The 24,033-nt window shown below is 36.3% G+C and overlaps 1 protein-coding gene across 4 annotated transcripts in view; it reads right to left on the reverse strand.

Moving 5' to 3' along the window:
* The window catches only part of Uggt2 (UDP-glucose glycoprotein glucosyltransferase 2), a 194,240-nt gene that overhangs the window by 42,593 nt on the left and 127,614 nt on the right, over nucleotides 1–24,033 (reverse strand). For all 4 annotated transcript variants that reach the window (XR_010046872.1, XM_063246946.1, XM_063246947.1 and 1 more), the window contains 6 exons: nucleotides 23,799–23,894; nucleotides 19,416–19,518; nucleotides 12,884–12,963; nucleotides 9,463–9,652; nucleotides 5,553–5,711; nucleotides 5,138–5,223 (listed from right to left, as the gene is read on the reverse strand). Coding sequence is in view for 3 of the 4 variants with exons in the window: in XM_063246946.1 (XP_063103016.1) it covers nucleotides 5,138–5,223; nucleotides 5,553–5,711; nucleotides 9,463–9,652; nucleotides 12,884–12,963; nucleotides 19,416–19,518; nucleotides 23,799–23,894 (714 nt within the window). In the remaining variant the exon portion in view is untranslated. The remainder of the gene's footprint in view (nucleotides 1–5,137; nucleotides 5,224–5,552; nucleotides 5,712–9,462; nucleotides 9,653–12,883; nucleotides 12,964–19,415; nucleotides 19,519–23,798; nucleotides 23,895–24,033) is intronic.

A 24,033-nucleotide genomic window follows, 5' to 3' on the forward strand; every position in this document is an offset into this window, starting at 1 on the left:
TGTTAGGTTGCAAGCCTCTGCCACTACACTTTTTGGTTCAAGACAAGAGGAGTTTTTACCTTCTAATTCTAGACCTGGTAAGGCAATACTTTTAAGGGGAAAACTCTGCAATGTACATTTTGAAGTTGGAAAACAACAGGAATTGGTGTCTGTTTCTTGTCTGGGAAAGTGTCCCTAGACTTGGATGTGATAGTTGATAAGGACTGACTCACTCATTGTGTTACTCAAGGAGCCAAGAAAGTTCTTACTGTTTTGTGACTGGCCTAAACTCGGAGTCTTTGAGCAAGTGATGTGAAAGTATTTCCTATGGATCAGATGTAGTCAAGCAGGAGAGACATCTGACTTTTGTTATTACCACGGAATAGTCATGTGCCTACTAATATAGCAACCTGCATGTATGAAGAGACCTTGGCAAAAACAGGTTGCAAGTGTAACTCTGGAGCTTAGACACTAAGACACTATTAGAAGCAGCCAATTGGAACAGATGTAACAACAGGAATCAGCAGAATGGGGAGAACAAGGTGCAGCAAAGAGAACTCTGAAGTGTTCACAGAAGCACTCTGCAGAGGGAGCTTTAACCACCGCCAATGGCAGAGAATGCAATGAGCTTATAATAGACCAGCTGAGTAGATGTGGAGAAAGAGTGGACAGCGTTGCTGGAAACCTCTTCTGCTTTACTATAAAGCACAGGGCAAGCAGTTCAGATTCAAATATTCCAAACTATGATTATATACAATACAAATTTGGCAGGGAAAAATTTCCAATTAAAAGTCTCTGATATTCTCTATAGCTAGAAAAATCTAAGGAAATTTTTCTAATTTTAGAACTGTCAAGATTTTATTTTCTAAGAATAATTTTGATGAATTTTATTCTCAAGACAAGAGCAAGTGTTGGATATTACAAAAAGAATGATGGAGACAGAAACTACAGACTGAATATGCCTAAAAACAGAAAACTAAGTTTTAAAATATTAAATAATTTAGTCATCTTAAAATCCAGACTTAGAAATGCTGGTTAACATTATTTTACCTTAGCTTTTCAGTATAAGTAACGAATATTTTCCTAAATAGAAAAATAATATCAACTAGAGCCAAATCATATTTTGGGATGAGCAGAATGTCTACTTTTCTCATATTTTACATCAGCCTAGTTTTAATTACTAATACTTTAGTTTCAAAGAGCATTTTATTATAGGTGTTGTGGTTTGTGTGTAGAAGTCCCCTCAAAGCCTCATGAGGACATAGGTGGGGATTTTGCAGAGGCAGTAAATGAAGGATGTGTGATGCTGGGATGAAGTGTATAACACCTGGGACTAAAGGTGGGTGATTACTAAACCAGCCCACCAATTGGTTTGGCACAGTTCTGGGTGTGGGTAAAGGGAAGGCCCATCCTGGGTGTGGGGGGAACCACCCAAAGAACAAGCAGCTTGAAAGGCTACAAGGCAGAGGCTGCTGCTGCTGCTGCTGTTCGGCTACTCTGCTGCCCTCTGCTTGCCAAGGACTGTTTCTCTTCTGCAATGCCCTGCCATACCCCCTGCCTCGGGCCAGCAGACTGTGGACTGAAACCTCTACATGCTGTGAGCCAAATAAGCCTTTCCTCCTTTAACTCTGGGTGTGAGGGATTTTGTCTCAGCAATGAGAAAAATAACTAGGAAAACAGAGTACCATCATTTATTTTCTGTTCTGGGTATTGAGTGATTTATTAATCTAATCACATGGGGAAACATTAAATATTAAAGAAATATTAACAAAAACTTTATGGCTTGGTTGTTTCTAAGTAATACAAAGAAACTTCATGTTATTTTTATTGCCAATAGCTGTCTAACTATAAAAAAATGTTTCCTGCTAATATGTTAGTGGTACTTAAAAATGTAGTAGCAGGGTCTACTTTCTCCCAACAATATCTACTTATAGATGAAATATTATAGGAAATAATGAAAAATGGAATCTAGTATAAAGTATAGTTCTGTACATATCATGTGCGGTTCTAGCATCTATAATGAAGGGAGCTGGGTGTGCTGCTGCACTTGGGAGGTGAGGCAGGAGGAGTACTGTGAGTCTTAGGCTAGCTTGGAGTACATAGTGATTTCAAGGCCAGCCTGTTCTATACAGCAAGATCATGTCTTGATAAAACAAAAGGAAGAAGTGGGAGGTGGGAAGAAAATACTTATCAATATGAGAAATTCTAATGGTTACCTCAGTTAGTCCCTACCAAGACCCCACAAGGCTGGGAATAATTATTCTTTTCTGTAATGAAAAACAAAGACTCTAAAAAGTAAAGAATTGGATGCAAGATCACACAGATGGTAGTGGTACAGAAGAGACTGTGAGTCACAGTTTAACTACATTGGGTGTTTGCATTGCAAAAACCAGTAGTGAACAGATACAGTTCTGGGCTCAACTAACAATTCTCTTGCTTTAGCCTCCCAGAGTGCTGAGATTAGGGGTGTGTGCCTCCCTGTATGACTTTATTCTTGAGTTCATTCTTAACTATTGTTCCCACTGGGCTGAACTATGGAATGGTAACTTCCTGTTAACTCTCCAACACTCCTGTGAGGTACCATCTCATCTTTCACACAGACATTGCTCTTCTCTTACATGTCTTTTTATTGCAGAACAAAGAATTCCCAGCTTTTTGTGCATAAATCATTAAGTGTATTAACAGAATGACATGAGGAGGAAAATGAAATAGAATGGCAGAAAAAAAGATATAATAACCACTACTTCTATACTTTTAAGTATAATCAATGATATAATAATGGGTATTCTGTAAGTATTTACTGAAATAACTAAAATCTGGGGATATTTATTAAGCTTACAAAAATATATGAACAGTACTATGGCTCGTGAGCCACATGAGATTGTAGTCTGTTATTTTAAAACCCTTGAGCTATAAATGGTTGTAAAAAAGAATATTTACAAAGACCATAAACATTAAATATTTACTGCTGTCTTCTTATAGAAAAAGGGTGATGATCTTGTGACTGTTTAATGAACAGGAAAATTTCAGTGAAATAAACCAATTTGCAATAAAAATAATAAAACTAAGCCTACATCAATTAAAATTATTATATAAGATACCTATTATACTGTCATTAAATAATAAATATATAAATTATGCTAATACATGGAAAGCCTATAGAAAATAGCAAAAGAATACTGAACAAGATACATATTAGGCTGGGCATGGTGGCCCTCGCCGAAAGCCCAGCACTCAGGAAGCTGCGGCAGAAGAATAGCCACAGTTTAAGGCCAGCCTGAATTATATAGCAAGACCCTGCCTCAAAAAAAAAATATATATATATGTATGTATACACACACACATATTCTTTTTATATTTTTGAAATACAATGTTATATAAGCAACTGTTACAGTTTAATGGGAAATTTGTATTTTATACTGATACTTGTTGACCTTTCTGTAATTTATTTTTTAAAACTAAGAAATGAAGTTGTATATTTTTATATGTATTTTGAAATGTATGTACATTATAGAATGGTAGTGAAAACTCCCTATGGTTTTCAAGAATACGATACATTGTTAGTATCTACAATCACTAAGATAAATAGGTCTCTTGAACTTACTTTATGAAATTTTGTTGTACCAGCACCTTCCCAACTCTATCTCCCCATTTTCAACTCCAGGTAACAGCCACTGTCTTTTTGTGTCTATGAGCTTGACCTTTTCAGATTCTACACGTAAGTGAGTTTATACATCTGTCTTTCCGTGCACGGCTTATGTCATTTAACATAATGGCCTCAAGTTCATCTATACTGTCATGAATGGTAGAATTTTCTTCTGTAAAAGGCACTTTATCCCTTTAATGATGTCATATTTCCCTGGGGCTCTCTGTTGGTACTGAACATATGACGGTGAAGTAGGGACCTAACCTGGTCTTTGCAGATGCACTGCTTGGGAAAGCCCTTCACCAGACAGCCCACTCAGAAATTCTGAGCAAGTACTGTGGAGTGTATGCTCTGCAGAACCTGCTGCTGGAGCCCTTGGGCAGGCTTGTCTGGTGACTGAGTCAGCAGGTCAGAGGGCCTGGTACCTAGATCTGTAGGGCTGTGACTTCAGCCTGTATCCATGGGGTCTGGCCTGATGCCAGGGGTCTCAGGGGCTGACCTAGTACCAGCTTGGCTGGTCAGGTCCTAGGGCAGCCTGATTTCTGTGTTCACTGTGATAGACTTAGAGACAGAGTCCTTGGAAGCAAGTCTTAGAACCACAGTCCACGAGGAAGGCCCACGTTTCAGATTCCACAGTGGCTTCCCAGAAGACAAGAGTCTCCAGTGGTGATCTGGAGCCTAAGTTCATGAGGCCAGGCTGACATGTATGTCTAGGGAGATGTCCTAGATCCTGGGCCCACTGAAGCCTGGCCCACGGGGACCAGCCTCATACAAGGTCAGGTGTAGATCTGGGATACGTGGGCCTCTGAATCCTGGGGCTAAGTGGGCTATCCAGACTTTAGGTTGGGGTGGAGCTGGGATAGGAGAGGTTTAGCTGGTCTGGCTCTGAGGAGGCCAAAAGCTTGGGGATATCCTGGGTATAACAGTCCGGAGCCTGGCCTGCAGGGAACAGACTGACCCTGCAGTGAACTTGAAAACTGAGTCTGCAGGGCTGGCCCAGTGTACTAGGGTAGGCTTGATGGCAGGGCAGAAAGGGAGACTGTGAGTGTCAGGCAGCTGCTACAGAGCCTGGGGTCCAAAGATCCCACAGGACACTGGGGCCTAGAAGCTTGGTGTGTGGCTACTAGCTTGGTGTCTGAGGCTCTCAGAGCTGCCTGGTGCTGGGTTTTACTGGCGTATGCGTGGTTTTGGGATCACTGCAAAATTCAGTGCTCACTCCCTATTGTCACAGGAGCTGGTGGACAGCAATGCAGGGAATATAAAGCTCTGTCCCCTGCAGTGCACCTTTTCTTATTTCTGTACTATACGATACTTACCTGGCTTTCTTAATTCTTTGTGCATAAATATTCAAATTTTGTGGAGTGGATAAGTCCTGGAAAATCCTATTGTGCCATCTTGCTGACCCCTGGATCTGAGCCAGCATTGTTCAAATTTAAGTGCTGTTTTGATGATCTCAGTTGTATCACACTAAACCTATTCACATATAAAGATTTAAAAGAGGTTTTATCTCACCCAATTATTTGATAAATATCTTCAGATTTTCCTTGACGTAATTTCAGTATCCAAGCACCTGGGTTTGCTTTTAATTGAAAATATCCCTTTTAAAATGAGAGAGGGGGAAAAAAAGATCATTGAATTATATGGTTAGAACATCCAAGTGTTCATGGAAGTCTGTTTGTGAATTATGTAATTGTTTACTCACTAGCGAAAATTTTAAAAATGAATTGAGAGATTTTATAAAAACCTATAAAAGCATATATGAAAGTATGATCTTCCCATTTTGTATTAGTTATTTAAGAATTCATTTTTATTCTCTGTGAGCTGTTCAGCAATTGAACAATAAGATCATTTCATCTCACTATTAGGAAAACTTAAGAAAGTTTCACCAAAACATTAAATAACATCAGTTAATATTTAGAATACTTACAAGATTGGCCATCACTATCGTATCAACCACAACAGGTTTAGTTTTTGTGCCGAGTGTAAACTGCAAACCCCGAGGAGGCTCCTTTGTCACTGAATCAAGGCAATGTCCTTCGAGCAGAAGGTATTCTAGTTCATATTCTGCTGTGACAGCTTTCTCAATCTGTGGAGGTAATGTGCCATTGGTTTTGGTATTAATAATCCTTGTAACAGAAATTTAGTAATAAATCAATGTGATTATTTTGATGTTAGAAAATGTATTTGAGGATTATGTCGTCTTTTTTTTTTTAACATAAGAATAACCTGATGAGTCAAAAGCTCATGCTGTACTTTTCTTTTTCATAACATCAAGATTGTCCCAATCCAAGGATACGTGCCTGCCCCAGTAACCATGCAGAGAAAATGTGAGAAAGGACGGGCTTGAAAATTTCTTCAGAACAGATGAGATATTTCTCCAAAAAATCTGTTCAATTTGCTCTTGCGCAATCTGTGATACTTGATAGGTTTTTCCCCACAGTTCTGCCTACGCATCATGGTGGAGGTTCAACATGGCAAAGAAATCACAGAAAGACACCTAATCAAACTTCTCCTTCATGATCCAAGCCAGACTTCCTGTCATTCCTTCCCGTGCATGTCAAAGATTCCCCAATCCCAACCTGCACATGCTAATATGTAGCACGAATCCATCACCATCAGCTAACCAAATCCCTCCCCAAGAGGTAAACTATATAAGCAGCCCCCAGTCTGTTGTCTAGCAAGAGAGCCTCCATGTTTCTCTGCAGCCTCTCCTGTGCCCCCTCATTATAGTCCTCTTCATACTTTGTCTCCTTATCTCTCCTGCGGTGCTTCAGACTGAGTGCCAAAAATTACTCAGTCAGTACACACTTCAGGGCAAGAAAGTCAAGTTATCAACAGTTGGCTTTCCCATATTTAAAAAAAAAATGTTAAAATTACTGGAAAGAAAGTTGAAAACACCTATAGACTAAGTATCAACACCTTTCTATTTTTTTCATAGTTTTCTAAGAAAGTCTAATTTGCTTCTTAAAGATAGTTTCCTCAGACTATATCCTTGTCTCTATGCACAGCCCCCCCCCTTTTTTTTAGACAGGGCCCACTATGCTGCTCAGATTGGTTCTGAACTTGCAATTCTTGTGCCACCCCCTCCTGAGTAGCTGGGAGTTTAGGTGATGCTCATACCCAGGCTTCATAAACACCTTTTAGATGGCTGGGCATTCTGTTACTAGCTTTTCTTGTATGGAAAATATTATCATATAAATGTTTCAGGAATAAAGCTTTTTCTCTACTTCTTATGAACAACATAGGCAAATATGAAAATAAAACAAATAGTGATTTTCACAGTTTGGGAATTTTATTAAGTAGATGAGGACTTATGTCATCTCTATGTAAGTTTATTTCATTGTATGAGGTTTTTTATATACTTTTGGTATACTAAGGATAGACTATTTGGAAATCCTCCATATTCTATATGTTCTTCTAGCTGTGATTATCTCAGAAGTAAGAACTTGGGGATGGCACTTCTTTCTTAAGTCTTATTCTTGTAATTTTACTGCTTAAGAACAAGAAATAACTTCAAGGCAGTATTTGTTTCAATAACTTTATATCTGTAATTATGAACTATTATCATTCTAGTGCTGAATTTCAGCACTAGATGCAGAGCCCATATTATCAATTTACTTGAACAGAAAGATTTCCATGGTAGAGAATTGAAATATAAGGATGCTAAAAGACAGAAACTATAGAGATCATCTAGTTTAACTCCTATTTATAGGTAAGAAACTCTACCCTAAAAGTGAGTTTAAAGTTAACAATTTTTAATTAAGAATTAGGTATCATAGTAGGGTCCACTATCTTTCGCCAGTTTGATACGAGTATCTTTTTCAATTTGTAATAAATTTACATGAGAATTTCTCTTGTTTCTTGATATTTGCATATTTAACCACAACACCAAAACACAGTCAAACCACAACACCAAAAACAGCCACAGCTTGCTTTCTGGTGGGTAAATGTGACTGTCTCACGTTTAGCTTTCCTGTAACTACTTCTGTCATTTTTTATTATGACATTAATGATTATTATACAATGAAGTCTTTGTGGTTATAACACTGTGAATAGAGTCCTATTAAGGGACAGTTTTTCTAGACCCAATCTTTTTCCCAGGTATTCATGTATGCTTGGAAATTAGATGTGCCAAGGAACATTTATGTAAGTTAACATGCAGTGACAACTCTTTCAAGGTAGCTTCATTTTTTGCCAGGTTGTTTTTCTCTTTACCTAAATTTCTTTCTTTCTACTCTGGTAAATGATTTTATTCATCATTTCATATTTTCCTAAGAAAACTGCGAATAATATTTAAGGATTATAACACATAATGAAAAACAGACCCTGGAAGGGAAGTGAACTTTTACAGATGCTTTCTAATGTTCTTCACTTTGTTCACAGAATCTATTAAAGACACAGGGAATTTCTTTTTATTTTAGTCTTCTAACCCTAGAAATTAAACTACTGTTAACGGAATAGCTCTGAAAAACATAACTAGACTTGCTGCTCAACACTAAAAAGTAGTTAACTTTCATTAATAGCTGCTGAAATTTTACCACATGTTCCATTTTCTTTTCTCAGCTGTACTGATTCTCCCATTACAAACTTTTCACACTTTTGCTTACAATCTTTAAAATTATCTTACCAATATATTATTGTACTCTCTTAAGAATCCCATAGGCTGTCTCAAGAGATACGATTATGGAGAAAAAAGGATTTTTTTTCACTTCTTGCTAAATTCATTTCTTAATTTTTTCTTTTAAATTTTAGTATGCTGTCTTCCTAATCTTTTCCTAGATTTGAAGGGCTGACTTTAAATGATGGCTATGACCAAGTTTTAGCTGTAGTTTTTGTTTTTGGCCAGATCAGGTTGGAGGAACTAGTATGTTACAGGTATGTGTGATTTAAGATCCAACAGAATCTACTCAAGAGTTTATCAAAAGAAATTTGTCTAGAAGGAAAATCTTTACACAAAAGGATAATACATAAGTAAACTTAAAAAGAGCAAATACTATGATTAATCTTAACCAAACTATTATAGGTTAAAGTTTACACAGCAGTCAAAACAATGGTTACATTCTAAAGGAGACGAAGAAGCTGTAAACAGGTCTGAAGGAGGAAAAAAAGAAGAATGCATTTTTTCTTCAGTTTCTGCACATCAATGTGGGCAGATGCCCCTAAAATGCTTGCATGCGTATGCATGTGACAGTGTGTATGCGCAGTTTCTGAATTCATTTTTTCATTCTAAATTCAATGTTTAAAAATTTAGAGTCCATTTAAAAATATCCTTTTCCCCTCTCTGTGGACTGACAACAGATGAGGAAGAGAAGTCTCACTATTAGACAAGTGTCACACTGGAGGTGATTGCAAGCAGATACACCTAGCATTTAGTATAGTATAATACTGAATTCCCTCCTGATTTCCATCCTTATTTGGTTAGAATTGCTTTTTTTGGTTGTGAGAAATAAGTCACAAAACAGATGTTGAATCTAATTTTCTCTCCAAGTTAAACCAAACTTGAAGGGCAAAATATGTATTTAGTGGTATAATCTTAACTTGCTAAGTGTCTATTGCCAAATCTTCTAAATTGTTCATCTTTCAAGTGTTTCTGTGAGCCAGTGGTACAAAGAAATTAAGATTAAGGAACCTAGGAATTGGGAAAACTAGAGAAGCTGAATTTGAAGGTTAGGGAAACTTTAAAAAGTCAAAGAAATGCCTGGATTAAGACCAAAACTCAGAAAGAAGTGAATTTTGGTACGCATTCACAGGATGATCATTCACTTGCTATAATTAAAAAAGCTCTTAAGAATTTACCACATCTCTCTCTATATGTATGACTTTACACAGTAACTTACATCTTTTAAGTGTATATTATCAAGGTCACAGTTGCTGTGTACTGTTTCAACCAACCAGCTTTCTGGAGTAATCACGTTGAGGGTTAGAAGGGGTGATTCAGGGATATCCAGGAACTTGGCAACTGGTCCAAGAAAGGAATTGCCATCAGCCCCTGACATCAGTTCTGGCTCCAAGACGAAACGGTAAAAGCTAGTAATAAAACATAAAATGACCAAAGTTGAAAATGATTATTTCTTTTGTCTAAAATACTTTAAAATTGATATAGATTAATGTTCATGATCATAAAGTCTTAAAGCAAAAAGGCAACTTGTATTGCAGAAAGTAAATATTTATAAATTGAAGACAATTATTTTGTGTGTAGTATTATCTATTATAAAACAGCATGTTACATATTGTTAATAATTATTTCTTATGAATACGGTCAGAATATCTGTAAGATATACCTGACTTACCTAAGTTCTAATGGTTTATGGTCTGTGTTCATATCTCTTTCACAGTTGATGGTCTATTTTTTGACTATTTTATTAACTCTTACTACTACTAATATAAAGGGAAATAAGACCCAGAAAACAAGTAAAATTCTAGCTAAAATTCTAGTACCAATTACTGAAGCTGAATTAAAAATAAACAGGACTGAGTTAAATGCAGCCGCTTTAAAGAGTTTTTAGGTATATCTGTGGTTAGACTATGTTTTAGCCACATCTGTCAAGTATCGCATAGAGTAAGAATTAGTTGTAAAGCAGGTGTTGTAGTGGGTGTAATTTCAGCACTATGGGATGCTGAAGCAGGAAGACTGCCAGTTTGAGCCCAGCCTGAGGAACTTAGTGACTTAGGAAAATCCTATCTCAAAATAAAAAAGGGTGGTGATAAGGCTCAGTGGAAAGGCCAAGGGTTTAATTCCTAGCATGACACACACACACATAAACAGGGGAAAAAAAGAGGCATGACTTTCACTATGGGAAGACCACCATCAAGGTGGCAAATGGGCCTCCCTGAGGGAAGAAGGAAAGCCAGGGATCTACTACTAGGATTGCCCAACCTGGGATGGGCTGTTGGAAAGAGGGCTACAGTTTCAAGCACGGCTGGCTGGAGACTGCCGCCCTCATGCAGTTGTTGCAAGGCGTCTCCTGCAGAAACACGCAGGAACTGGTTTATTTTATTTATTTATTTTTTAACTTTTTATCTGTACCAAGGATTGAACTTACGATCGCCTGCTTGCAAGGCAGGTGCTTATGCTGCTGAGCTAAATCCCCAGCCCCTAGGAACTGGTTTATTATTTCTTTCGGTTTTTTACACTAGCAAGACAATAAGTGCTTACACATGCAAGTCTGATTTATTTATTTATGAGTATGGATTCCAGTTGCATCCAGTTACCTATAAAAGCCTTGAGTTGATCGTTATGGCTGAGTAGTATTCTGTTACTTAAAAATACATCTGCCAGAAAGTGCCTCCCATGAATTGGCAGAAACCATGCTGGGGCTGGGAGGAGCCCACTAAGAAGCCAACCAGCCTTCCAGTAAGCTGCACAAACCTTGTAGGGCCCAGGGAGACAGAAGCCGGATAGTGCCTCCCATGAGCCTACTGCACAGGCTAAGATCTACTCTCCTCCGTGGGCAACTGGAAGACAGTCTGAGTTGATAACTGATGTACAAAAAGCTGAATGCTTGTATTGTTTGGCTGACTTTGCAGGTCTGAGCTTCTACTGGGAGAATAACAGTATGCAATACAGCAAGTATAGGTATTTCCTTCTTGTTTTTGAAGTCTAATATTGTTCTGCTTTGTTGTGTTCCAATTTGTTGTTTTGCTTTATTCTGTTTTGATTGGTTTTATTCTGTTTTGTTTGGCTTGATTTTGCTATACCTGATGGAATGGACAACTACTGTGAAGATACACTATGATAGCCATCATCGATTTCCTGTTGTACTGCTTCTAAGTTTTGTGCCAATTTCACTGCTTTATTTTGATTGGCTTTGTTCTGTTTTGTCTTGTTTGGTTTTATTATCTTTAAAATAAAAATCACATCTTTTTTACTCTTTCCTCAGTTGATGGGTATTTGAGTTGTTTTCAAGATTTAGCTATTACAAATTGTATTGCTATAAACATGGGTGCACATATACCACTGTGAGATCTAAAAGTTATAATAGATACAGTAAAAGGGAAAGAAACTGCTCCAAGGTAAATGATATTATTGGATGAATTTTGCATGCCTGTTCTGGTAGCCTGAGCAATTACTCTGAGGATAAGAATATGCAATGTAAGAACTATTGTTAAATTTCTCGCCTGCCTTGCAAATGCGTGGTCGTGAGTTCGATCCCTGGTACTGATTAAAAAAAAAAAAAAAAGAACCACTGTTAAATTTCTATCATCTTGTTTTGAAATCCTGTATTGCCATTGTTTTACTGTTGTAGTTTTTTAATTGTTTGCTTGATTTTTCTGTTTTTTTCTATAAAAAAATGAAACATGCAGCTAGAGTCAAAAAGAGGGAAAGTCAGCAAAATACAAGGGACTATCTTTTATAACCTCATCATAGAAGAGACATTCCATCATTTTTGTTGTATTTTGTTCATGAGAAGCAAAATCACTAGGTACAGCCCTCCCTGCAGAATTTCACAGAGGATGAATCTCATGTAGTGGTAGTCATGCAGGCAGCCACATTTATAACATATGAAGATAGCCAGGTAAGGTGGCTGGGATAAACCTGCAATCCCAGCTACCTGGGAGGCAGAGGCAGGAGAGTTTAAAGTTTGAGGTTAATCAAGGCAATGTAGAAAGGAATTAACTGAATGCTACACACTGCTTGTATATATGCATATTTTCTACTTATATAATTAAATGATACAAACACAGGCACATTAGGAAGCCTTACAAAGGTATATTAGCCCTATGGTGCACATTCTTTTATCTTCTGGTAACCCTTGAAGAATACTAAGTATTCCTATCAGTAAGAGTGGCTCACAATGAGAGTGATTCCAAGCCAGAAAGAAGAGTATTATTTCTGACCCTTCTTTAGAGATGACAGAAGGGGTCAAAATAGGACAGTATTAACTGGAATATTTGCAAATAACATTAAACATTTTGTATAACACTGACAAGTTATGCTAAACTATTTTCATTCTAATACTATAAAATATAAATGTGATGGTATAATATAGATCATTTTACAATTCAGCTCTAAATATTGAAAGTACAGTTAAACCAAAAATGCTTTAATTCTAAGTTTCCAGTGATATATTTCTAAATGGGTATTCACATTTCTTTATCAAGTTTATATTAAGAGTGTAATAAACAATATTACTTTTTAATCTACACCATTGAAGCATCTAGTGGAGAAGACAGCAAAACAGATCCAGGAAATAATGGCCCCACCTCTTCTTTTAGTATGTGCAAATATTTTAAAAAAATTATGTTCATTCAACTCACCTTTCTAAAGGAGCTTCTGAAAGCTTACTCTTGCAGTTCATGAACAGCTTTACATTCATGTTTATAATCTTGCCCAGTACCTATTAAGAAATTTCCATATTTGATTCTAAATAATATTAATGACTAAGATTAGTTAAGCATGCATCATTTATTGGGCATTATATTTATTTTCCTAAGAATTTTCATGAGGTATAGGCTAAATAATTTGGCCACAGTTACAGTAAGTCATGCCACAAAGAAGAGTTGAAGTCAAACAACTTTCCAATATTCTAGAATTAAGTTGCCTGCCTTTACCCTAAAAGCAACCTTCTTTCACGGTATCTAATTTTCTTCAGTACTGAAAAACAAGTAAAATAAATACTAAAACCTTAATCTGCAAACACAAGCGATAACCTCACAACACTGGCAAGGGTACCTTGATCCTTTTGAAAGTTCATTTGAAAGTTACATTTTAAAAGATCTAGGAACTTCTTGTTTACAGATGAAGTACTCTATTTTCTTTATATTTCCTTGAAATTAATAAGAAATAGAAGAAAAATAAAGCTAACAGACAAGAAAAGATGCAGGTAAAGGGAGAAGCAAAACACAAAACAACTCGCTCACTCCCCAAAAAAACCACCAAAAAACGAATTCAATACATAGAAAAGGTACAGCTCTGGGGAGGAATCAGAACATACAGCTTCTGTTTTGTTTGTTTATTTATTTACTTTTGAGACAGAGTCTCATTTTGTCTTTCCGACTGGCCTTGAACTTTCAATGATCTTCCTGTTTTATCTCCCAAGTTCTGGGAATACGTGCACGCCCATTACCCCTGGCCAGAATATGCAGCTCTGTGTTTTAATACTCATGTTATCATTCCTCTAATTTGCTACTGTGGAGGTTGTTGAACCAACTATCTTTCCTGATGTTAAATGAAACACTGTATATTTCTTCCAATAAACTAATGTATTCTTTTAAAAAGAAAGTTGTTCAGAAATAAAGTACATTATTATTAATAGTAAGATAAACTGGTGTGCAACTGCACATTTTATATCTCTATATAACTACGTATTTCTGATTCCTTAATTTTTTTACATAGTCTCAATGTTTTAATTTACCCTTAATAATGATTCTCCATAGAAATGTACAGAATTTGTACACTACGCTTCACTCCTTTATAGATGATTATTGTTTCTTTCTAAAGAATATTCTGAACAGAGTATCTCAAGAAGTTCAAATTTGAAGGCATACAAATGGTTAAAAGAATGGGAAATCAGCCATAGAATTAGGTTTGCTATGTTCATATGCCTGAAAAGATAGGTTAGCAAAGTGGGGTAGTAACATCTTTCCAAAATTATGTGTCTACTTTAATATATGTACAGGAGACCTTTATGATCTTTTTTCTCAGTGTGATTTGATAGTATAAATTTGTAAGAAAAACTACAATTAAAAGTTTTCATAGAACGCATATACCAACATTACCTGGCTTGATCACCTGCATTATTAATTGGATGTGATTACATTTTCCTGTTTCCATGCTTAATAAAACTGTCAAAAGGACAGTATCCACTTGAGAATATTTAAAAAATATATATCTTTAAAAAAAGTTGAGTGATTTCAAACTGGAATATACCAAAATTTTGAACATCACTAAAAATTCATACAGCCTTCTAATGTAACTAGCTTATTCAAATTTACTGGAAACCAGCATTAAAACTTTTTTGCGGGGGAGTAATGGGAATAGAACTCTGGACCTCATGCTTGCCAGGCAGGCATTGCTTCACTGAGCTAAATCTCTTGTCCAGCTGCATTAAAATTTGAACCTCTGAAATTCTCAGTAAAATGATAAGGCACACAATGTCCCTTTGGAGTTACAGCTATCTCATAACATCCTTCCACTTTCTTTGTAAAAGAATTTTCAGTTTTATTATGGTTACCAAAGGTGCAGCCCTCTAACCACAGTTACTCTGGATGTTGAAGTAGGAAGATTCCAAGTTCAAGGTTCACTGAGCAACTTAGTGACTATAAATAAAAATAAATTTTAAAAAGGGTTAAGGATGTAGTTTATCACTCTGTGGGTTCAATCCTAAGTGTCATGGGGTGGAGGATAAAAAAAAATTTTCAGCTTTATGTAAGGTTTGTAATTAGTTTCTAGCCTCCCTTGCCACTTAGCATAGCAGATGACTGGTTGCATTCTTTTTTTTTTTTTAATGCTGAGCTACATTCCTCTTTTTTTTTAAAAAAAAATTTATTTAAGGAGAAAAAGAAAAAAACACAGAAAAAGGGTACAAGTTATACAGGATTTCAGAAAGAATAAACAGTAAGAAATCACCAGCTAATAGATTACATATTGTTATCCCAGAAACAGTTGTTCAAGTTACAAAATTAAAGCATACAAAGTGGACTTTCAAACAGTGAGACTGCAAAACAGTTTGTTCAATGATCCAACAAAACTCTAATATGGTTATCTATCTTATACACTTAAATATACATGCAGTTATATCCTTTAAAGCACTTTCTTTTCCTCTCTTTTGTACAATGACAATTACACATTTTGGGTTAATTACTCCCACAATTCTTATTACTTTTCTTTGAAGAGAGTAAAGCCAAATGTGACATAACAGAACAGAGTCAGTCAAATCGAAAGGATGGACATAATAAATAATGTAAAAACAAAATACAAGGTGATCAACAATGGTTACCATACTGCCTCTTGCTATCTTAAAAAGAATTGCCTATATCATCAGTTATAATAAAATTAACAAAACAGTAAAGAACAAAACCAATAAAACCAAAACATTGGAGACATTACAGGACTTTAAAAGAAGACAATAGTCAACCAGAATGGGTGTCATAATCAATCTTATTGTCTTCACAGTTTTGCCTATACTTTCGAACTTGGTACTATCAAACAAAGCAGAATAGAGGAAAATCAGTCAAAACAAGTTGGTGAGTGCCATACAGGGTTTCAAATCAAGTTAACAGGAAATCAAAGTGGGTTACTATAATGTATCCTGCTATTTTTTATTTTTCCCTTAGTTAAAAAGATAAAAATAAAAAGTAATAAAAAAAGGAGATTGAGATAAAAGAGGACATAACAACAAAACAGCGCAGGTCAAAGCATAACCATTTAAAAAAAATAGTGTTTCACCACAAGATATCCTGACATAAAAGTAGTTACCATAGTGTCTCTTTCCTTGAAATCTTGCACCAAACATATCAAGACAATGTAAAACCATTCAAGAGAATGACAGTATTACAGGGTATTTAGAACCAACTATCAGAAAATGAACAATGGTTTCTGTATAATCTCCTTGTCTATAAAAGTTTTTGCTTATATTATCACATATAATAAAATCCAATAAGATACAACCTGTTAAGACCGATGGAGACAGAAGAATAAAAGCTTGATGGGACTTTAAAACAAGATGATACTAAATCAGCATTAGCTATTATAATGTCTTGTTTTCTCCAAAATAGCTGTTCCTACCATCCAATCTTCTCTGCCTCATTTCTGTTGAGCTCTTTTTCTGTCGTTTGTTGTCAGTTTATCTTCTTCATTTCGCTTTCTGCTCCATTCATTGTGGCCTCTCTGCCACTGTTTCTGGAATCTTGGTATTTTCCTTTTTCAGAATATCCTGTAGTAGTCTCTGTAGAGTTGAATTGGTGGTCGCAAATTCCCCTGGTTCCTGTTTATCCTGGAAGCACCTTGTTTTTCCATCAATTTCTAGGGACAGTTGTGCAGGATATATCAATCTTGGCTGGAGGTTATTATCTTACAAAGCTTGAATTATTTCCCCCCATGCTCTTCATGATTTGATGGTTTGTGCCGAGAAGTCTGCTGTAATTCTGATGGGTATTCCCTTGTAAGTGATGTTTCTTGGCTTTGACGGCTTTTAATATTCTGTTCTTATATTGGATTTCTGGAATTTTGATTATTCTATGCCTGGGTGTAGCTCTGTTTGGGTTGTAGGTGGCTGGGGTCCTGTATGCCTCATACATCTGAGTATCTTTTACCTTTTGCTAAATTAGGGAAATTCTCTTGGATTATTTCTGTGAATAGCTTTTGTAGTCCATTTGTTTTTGTCCCTACTTCTTTTATGTTCTTAATTCTTAATTCTCTTATCATCTTCTTAATTCTCTTATCATCTTCTAGCCTTTGTATTATTGCTGTTTGTTTTCTTGTTATTTTTAAGAAGTTTTTCATTTCATGCTCCCACATTACAAATCTGCCTTCCAGTTCAGATAAGCTATCCTTAGTTTCTTTCAAGCTGTTATGCCAGCTTTCGATAGAGATTTTAGTTTCCTGGTAATCTCTTTGAACCTGCTTCACATATTCTATATTTTCTCTATTTTCTCCATCAAACAATTCTTCTCTTTTTTTCTGTTCTTCCATTCCACCATCTGTTTTTTTCTTGGGTGGTGCTTAGCATTTTTCTAACTATACTACTTATATCTTGCTTTATTTCGTTAAATACTTCTGTTTTGAACTCATCTATGAGGCTCTGGAGATACTGCTTTGTCTATTGGTTCTGTGTCTGATATTGAATGTTTTCTTTCCTCATTCTCCTTTGCATTCATCTTTCCTGGATCAGTGTTCTCAGGATTGGGGACTGAAGACCCTTTCTTGTTGCTTCCTCTTCCCGTACTTTTTGTTCCTTCCATACAAGCAAATATAGGAGGCCCAATGTTTTTTCTCTTTGTCTGTTACAGTTTGTTTGAATTGTGCCGGCTAGGTGTTCCTGCCCACTACAGACCCGGGCAGCCTCTGATGGGCCCTCCCCTCCAGGTCAACCTACCAAAAGCTTCACTGTTAGGGTGCACCTCCAGGCACTGGTTTGGCCTAGCCTACTGGGTCTTAGTCAGCAGCATCACCCAGGCCAGGCACTCCCCACCAATCCTGCTTAAGAGGGGAATATGCGACTAAAATTACTGCAGTGTCCTGTTCCAGCAAGTCTGCCCGGTCCCAATATGTCCTTTACTAAAGCCTCCTACTCTATGGAAGGGTCCCCGGTCTACTCACTCACTGCAGGTCAATGCAGGGCTCCCTGCCAATCCCGTTCTCACCTCCGTTCGCCAATTCCCACTCTCAGAGTTTTCATGTGTCTCTAATTTGGATGCAGCAGGAAATTCAAATTGCGGCTTCCAATGGTGTGGGATCCAGCTTCTGAGCTGAGATTTTATCTGTTCCTGTTATAGCACCAGGATTACGTTTCCAGTTGGTTTCTCTTAGTTCGTTCCTGGGTTGGCAGGGTATATCTTCCCTTGCTTAGGACTCCTCGCACCACCCCATTCCTGGATTCTGAGCAGGGTATCTCAGAGAGCCTCCGTAGCTGCTGTTATCTATCCGCCATGTTCTCCCGGAAGTCCCGACTGGTTGTATTCTTGTCCATGAGAAAAGACACATTGAATGTGTCCAACGTGGGGGTTGTACTCTTGTTGTTTTTTCTGCCAACAGTGATATGGAGATGACACCACAGCTCTCAGAAGTTTGGCCAATGATCTTAGACCCCCAGATGGAAGGCAGTGTGTGAGGACGCCTGAACAACTCGCTCAACAATGATCCAATCCCTCACACTGTGGAGGCTTGTTAGCTGTGGGTAGTTTATACTTGGAGTGTTAGATGGCAGAAAGAAACCTCATCTTGTTGAAGGTATGATGTTTTGTGCCTTTTTTGTAACAAACCTACTGATTATGGTCTACGTTCTCCCTTCCCTCCCCTTTGCCTGTTTGGCTAACATTAGTTATACTTTAAGCTTCACATAATTAGGCTTAAGCCTCGGCTTGTCCTGAACATCCTTCCCAACATGGACAAGCTATTTTGTAGTAGTTTACTCAGGCTGCTGCAAAATACCACAGACCCAGTGACTTAAACAACAACAAAAAGATTTTCATGTAGTTTTGAAAGCTGGGAAGTCCAAGATCATATTTCTATTGATTTGGTTTCTGGTAACAACTCTCTTCTTGGTCTGCAGCCTTCCAGTCACTGTGTTTACATGATCTGTCTGTGTGCCTGGGAAACAGTCTCTCTCTTTTTATGAGGCCACCAATCCACAACTACAATCTTTTTTTTTTTTTTTTTGACACTGTGGATTTAATGCAGTGCTTGCACACTGAGCTGGCATCCTCAGTTCAAGACAGTGTCTGTCTAGCTCACTGTGTTGCTCAGGCTGGGCTTGAATTTGTCATACTGTTTCAGTCCAGAGTACTGGAATTACAGGTGTGCCACTGTGGCCAGCTAGGACACCACTTATGACTTCATTTAACTTTACTTCCTAAAAGCCTATCTCTACACAGAGAGAGCCTGGGCATAAAGTTAATTGAAAAATATTTCATCTGCTGAAATACAAATTTTGTGGGGCACAAAATTCAGTCTACAGGAACAGCCTATCTCAATACTGTTGTAACAACTTGGAAGTAGTTCTTTCACTTTATTTTCTATGTTAAACATGATAATCTGTTGGATAATAAAAAGAACTAAGAGCACAAATACTTGACTGTACTTAAAAACAGACTTGAAAATGTAAGTTTCACAATAAAAACATTATCTTACAAGCAGTAACTGTGCCATCTTCTGTGCTTCTCTTGTTAAGGGATCAACAATAGCAACGACATCAAAGACCACATCATTTCCTTGAGGATTTATTTTTATAATGCTAGAAAAATAGAAAACAAGTGAGGTAAAAAGGGAAGGGTTAGGTTTACACAAATATCTTACTAATCACTATCTTCAGAGCTTCACACAGTCTCACAAATTTTCTTCTTAACTGGATTTAAAAAAACCTCTAGTTATCTAATACAACAAAATGTAAATTTCAAAGTCTGTATTTAACAGGTTAAGAAAAGCAAACAATTCAAGAAAATAAAAGATGTACAAACAAGTGGTTAAAAAATTTTTAAAGAACAATAAACATAAGTTTTAGTCCCTAAAAATTCACACAGATAAAATAATGTAAAAATATAAAGCTCTTGTGGGTAGTGGTACACATCTGTAATACTACCTTTTGCGAGGCTGAGGCAGGAGGATGGCTAGCCTGGAGCTATGAGTTCAAAGCTAGTCTGGGCTACATAATGAGTTCAAAGTTAGCCTGAAATACATAGTGAGATTCTGTCTCAAAAACAAAAACCAAAAAAACCACCACTACCACCACCACCACCAAAACAAAAACAAAAACAAGAAAAAGCCAAGATCGTTATGTGTTGGTTGAATATATGTCCTCAGATTTGAAAATAATAAAATTAACTATTTAGTATTTTTAGTATACTTAATATTTTATAAAATCAACATAACAGGGAAATACAAAACACATTCCAAGTTTTATCAACCACTTAACAGTTTACTGTGAGTGTCACTTGGAGCACTTGTTTATATACTATGATACTTGGGCAGGCACCATTCCAACTGGGGCCGACTGACTTAAGAATGGAAGTAGGACGCACTACTTTTCATGCAACATTAACAAGATGCTACCTGTACCTCTGCTTCTTATTTAAGGTCATAGATTTATACTCAATTGCTAAGAAACTACTGATACACTTCATGCCATTAGCCAGAGAAAATAATGTCAAGCATAATGACAGTTGATTATTACTAAAGCTTAGGTCAGAGAAACAAAAATGGTAAAGGACTGTTTGAGGTACAGAAAGTTCATCAACTCTTTTACATACACTAAACACATCTCAGTCAAGCCACAACAGTGGAAAACTCTGAGCTGCATTTTATCTTGATACTACCAGTCCCTATTTATATTATTTATAAAACAGGTCAAGTTTTCTATTTTAACAATGCTGTTGAAACCACTGTTCAGTATACAGAATACTTTTTATGAAGCTCCTGGGAGAAATTCCTTTGACCTCTTTCCTCTAAGAATAGTTACATTCTGCGTGGACCGTGAGTGTGTTTTCATCTCATGAACTTCAGAACTGTGCAAAGTTGTAAGCTCAGAGCTTAGTTCACGGTACGCTCATGACAAGCAGGAAGGTCACTACAGCAGCAGTGTAAAGCCTCCTTCAAAATGGTTTGTATTGCACATTCTTACACAACTTGCATTTGTCACTGTGAAGTTCCAAGGACGATGAGGTGACAGTTAAGACCTCTTGTTACTTTTCGCAAAGATATTAGAAAAACACAAAATTAACATTATTCCAGAGGGATCAAAATAATGGTAGCACAGAGATTCAGAAAGACTCTTCGGGGCAGAGGAAAAGGATAACTATGTTTTTCCTTTTTCACTTTATTTGTAATTCTAATTTATCACTGGCCTTTTCTTCTTCTCTCGCAACCCTTCTAATTTAAGTTACTTTGTAAAATTTAAACATTCTTATGAACCAATTTAAATTTTAGAAGGAATAACAATCAAACATTAATATAACAACAGATTTATAATATGTTTTAACATTTTAATACTGAGTCCATATAGACATGACAGCAAAGTGCCAAAGATACAATACTGTGTTGAAAAAATGTGTATCTCCATAAAAAGTGCTAAATGAATACATTTTTATATGATTATAGAAGTACATAATATGCTTATTAAGTAATATATATACATTACTACAGAAATAATATATATGTAAACTCAAATAATACTTGAATTTCTTGTTCATCTTTTAGGTACAGTATCCTAACATCAATTTCTAAAGGATGATTAACATTTTCTACAATTAGTAGTATGTGACTTTATGTAGAAATTTTTAACATTGAATTGTATTTACAAAACACAATCATAATTTTCCTTCATAGGAAAAAAATGTGAAGAATGCATATTCATTGACAAAGAATGGTAGTTCTAGAGAAAATTACTAATGGTGGTAATTTCAAGACACATGGGTAAGCTCAGGGAATCTTTAATAGTAGTAGTACATTATTTAGAAAAGCTAGTTATTTTTACAATTAATAACTTCTGTAACAGAGAACATAGATTTAGAAATGACCAAGAAATCAGACATATATTTGTTAAACCCTGTATTTTTGTCTTATCATGGGAATTGGCAGACACTGCCTCAACTTGATGTGTGGCAGGCCTGTCTGGGCCTGAGAGGTTTTCAGTAGACTCTAAGATCAGCAAGGGGGCAGGATCACTCTGCAGCTCCATGGAAATTACTATTACTGAGCTGCTGGTTGAGTCACCCTGTTGACCTAAGATAGCAGTTAGTCTACAATGAGTTGAACCTTTCCCTAGAGACTCCCTCAGCTCCTCTGATACCTGGCCGTGCATTGTGTGCCCACAGCTGTATAGGAGAGGGCTCCCATCTTGGGAGAATACCAAGGTCAGAGGCAACAAGGGCTGACACAAATTTCTATTCATCTTTGCAGGGTTTCAGCTTGCTCTCCAACTGCCCTTTTTATTGCCATCTTCCTGACTGCTTGTCCTGTGAACTTCAAGTGCCAGCACTAGAAGTTTCAAGTCTTAAGGAAACTGTTTTACCAGTTCTGACAACTGTGTAAGGCCAAGTCCTACAAATAATTCCTACACAAACTTTTATCTATCCATCCCTCATATATAACCAAACAAATGCACATGTGCAGTAAGTCAACTGCTCTGACTGAACACTGCTAATGATCTTCTCTTTAGTTTTTGAAAGTTTCCAACACAAAGAAAATCCAACAATTATTTCTTCAATAAATTAAATACAGAGCTCACCCCCTCTTCCCAGGAGATATGTTTATTCCTAGTGGTACCCAAAATCTAGGGTTTTTTTGTTGTTGTAGTGGTATATATACCTATGATAAAATTTAAATCATAAATGAGGCACAGATTAACAATAACGAACTATAATAATGACAATAAACTATAATGAAAGTTATATGAATGTGGTCTCTCAAATTAATTTACTGTCACTATACTATACTTATTTGAGGATCACAACTGATCACAGGTAACTGGAACCAGGGAAAGTAAAATTAAGGGTAAAATAGGGTAACCATATTTAAATCAAGTTATCATTAAGTTTTGTTGGCCTAGGTCTTCTATTTCAGGTAAGTATTCAGATTTCTCCTTATTCTATTTGTGTTTATTTTAGAGTTTAGCTTTCAAGTTCAATTTTATTTCTCTTTTTTTCCAAATTGTGAGAGATCATTATTTGTGGAACAAATACAAATAATAGCAATAGCACACTAAGTATCTACACATGTACAAGAAAGTAAGCTTGAATCACATAACCCATGAGTGGCAGGGAACATCATCTGTATTTACATACTCGAAATTAAGACTGGTCACAGCTAGTTAAGTGGTACTTTGGTGTTCAAATGCTGTTTTTTTGTCTGTTTGTTTTTAGACAAGAAAGCTAATGCTATATTACACAACCTAAGCCAATGGAGATAAAAATAGTATAGTAACATATACAAACAGGAACTAAAAATGCCTAAAATGCAGTGATCCTCAAATTCACTTGACCAGAGACTAGGCGTTTCTTCAGAATATATTCATCAGCATCCCAGAACAAACTTTGAGACATGCTGTTGCAAAATACTATCTATTTGAAATTTCATTTGGTTAACCAGAACTCTAGAACTGAGTCTTTAGACCTAGATATTATATATAATGACTGTTTCAAGACACTGCAGAAAAAATGATCTTGACCACGAGAAAAAGACATTTGGAGTAAGAGAAATTATGTCAGGAATAACTTACATAAAATTTCATATCTCACATGCATCATTCTGTATGCATCATTCTGTATCATTCTAGAATGTTTTCTTCTTTTGTCATCCTAGGGATTGAACACAGGACCATGTATATGCAAAGAAAGAAGTATTCTGCCAACTGTACCCTTTACCTTGTAATTTCTTTACCTAACACTGTCAAATACATTTATTCTCCGAAAAAACCTGTAATTCTATTTTAAATTTTACTATGTTATGAAAATAAATAGAAACAATAATTGAGTATAGCATACACTGACAGAAAAAACTTGGACACCATTATATCATTACCTGTGCTTCTCTTTAAGAAATGTGACATTATACCAAGGTGTTTGCTTAGGCCAAGAGGAAAGAAGAGCATCAACTTTCATAATAAGGTCACTCATGCTAGATAAATAAGATAAAACAATATATGAGATTTTTAGGAAGAAAAAGTTTCATATTTTACATCATAATTAATGCTGCAAGAAAGGATCTGTACACATGTATATAGTTAAAAGTTCTCATGAAAGACTACAAAGAAAAC

The sequence above is a fragment of the Cavia porcellus genome, unplaced genomic scaffold (assembly GCF_034190915.1).
Source record: "Cavia porcellus strain 051 isolate PalLab524CR breed Dunkin Hartley unplaced genomic scaffold, mCavPor4.1 scaffold_4, whole genome shotgun sequence".
Classification (NCBI taxonomy): Eukaryota; Metazoa; Chordata; class Mammalia; order Rodentia; family Caviidae; genus Cavia; species Cavia porcellus.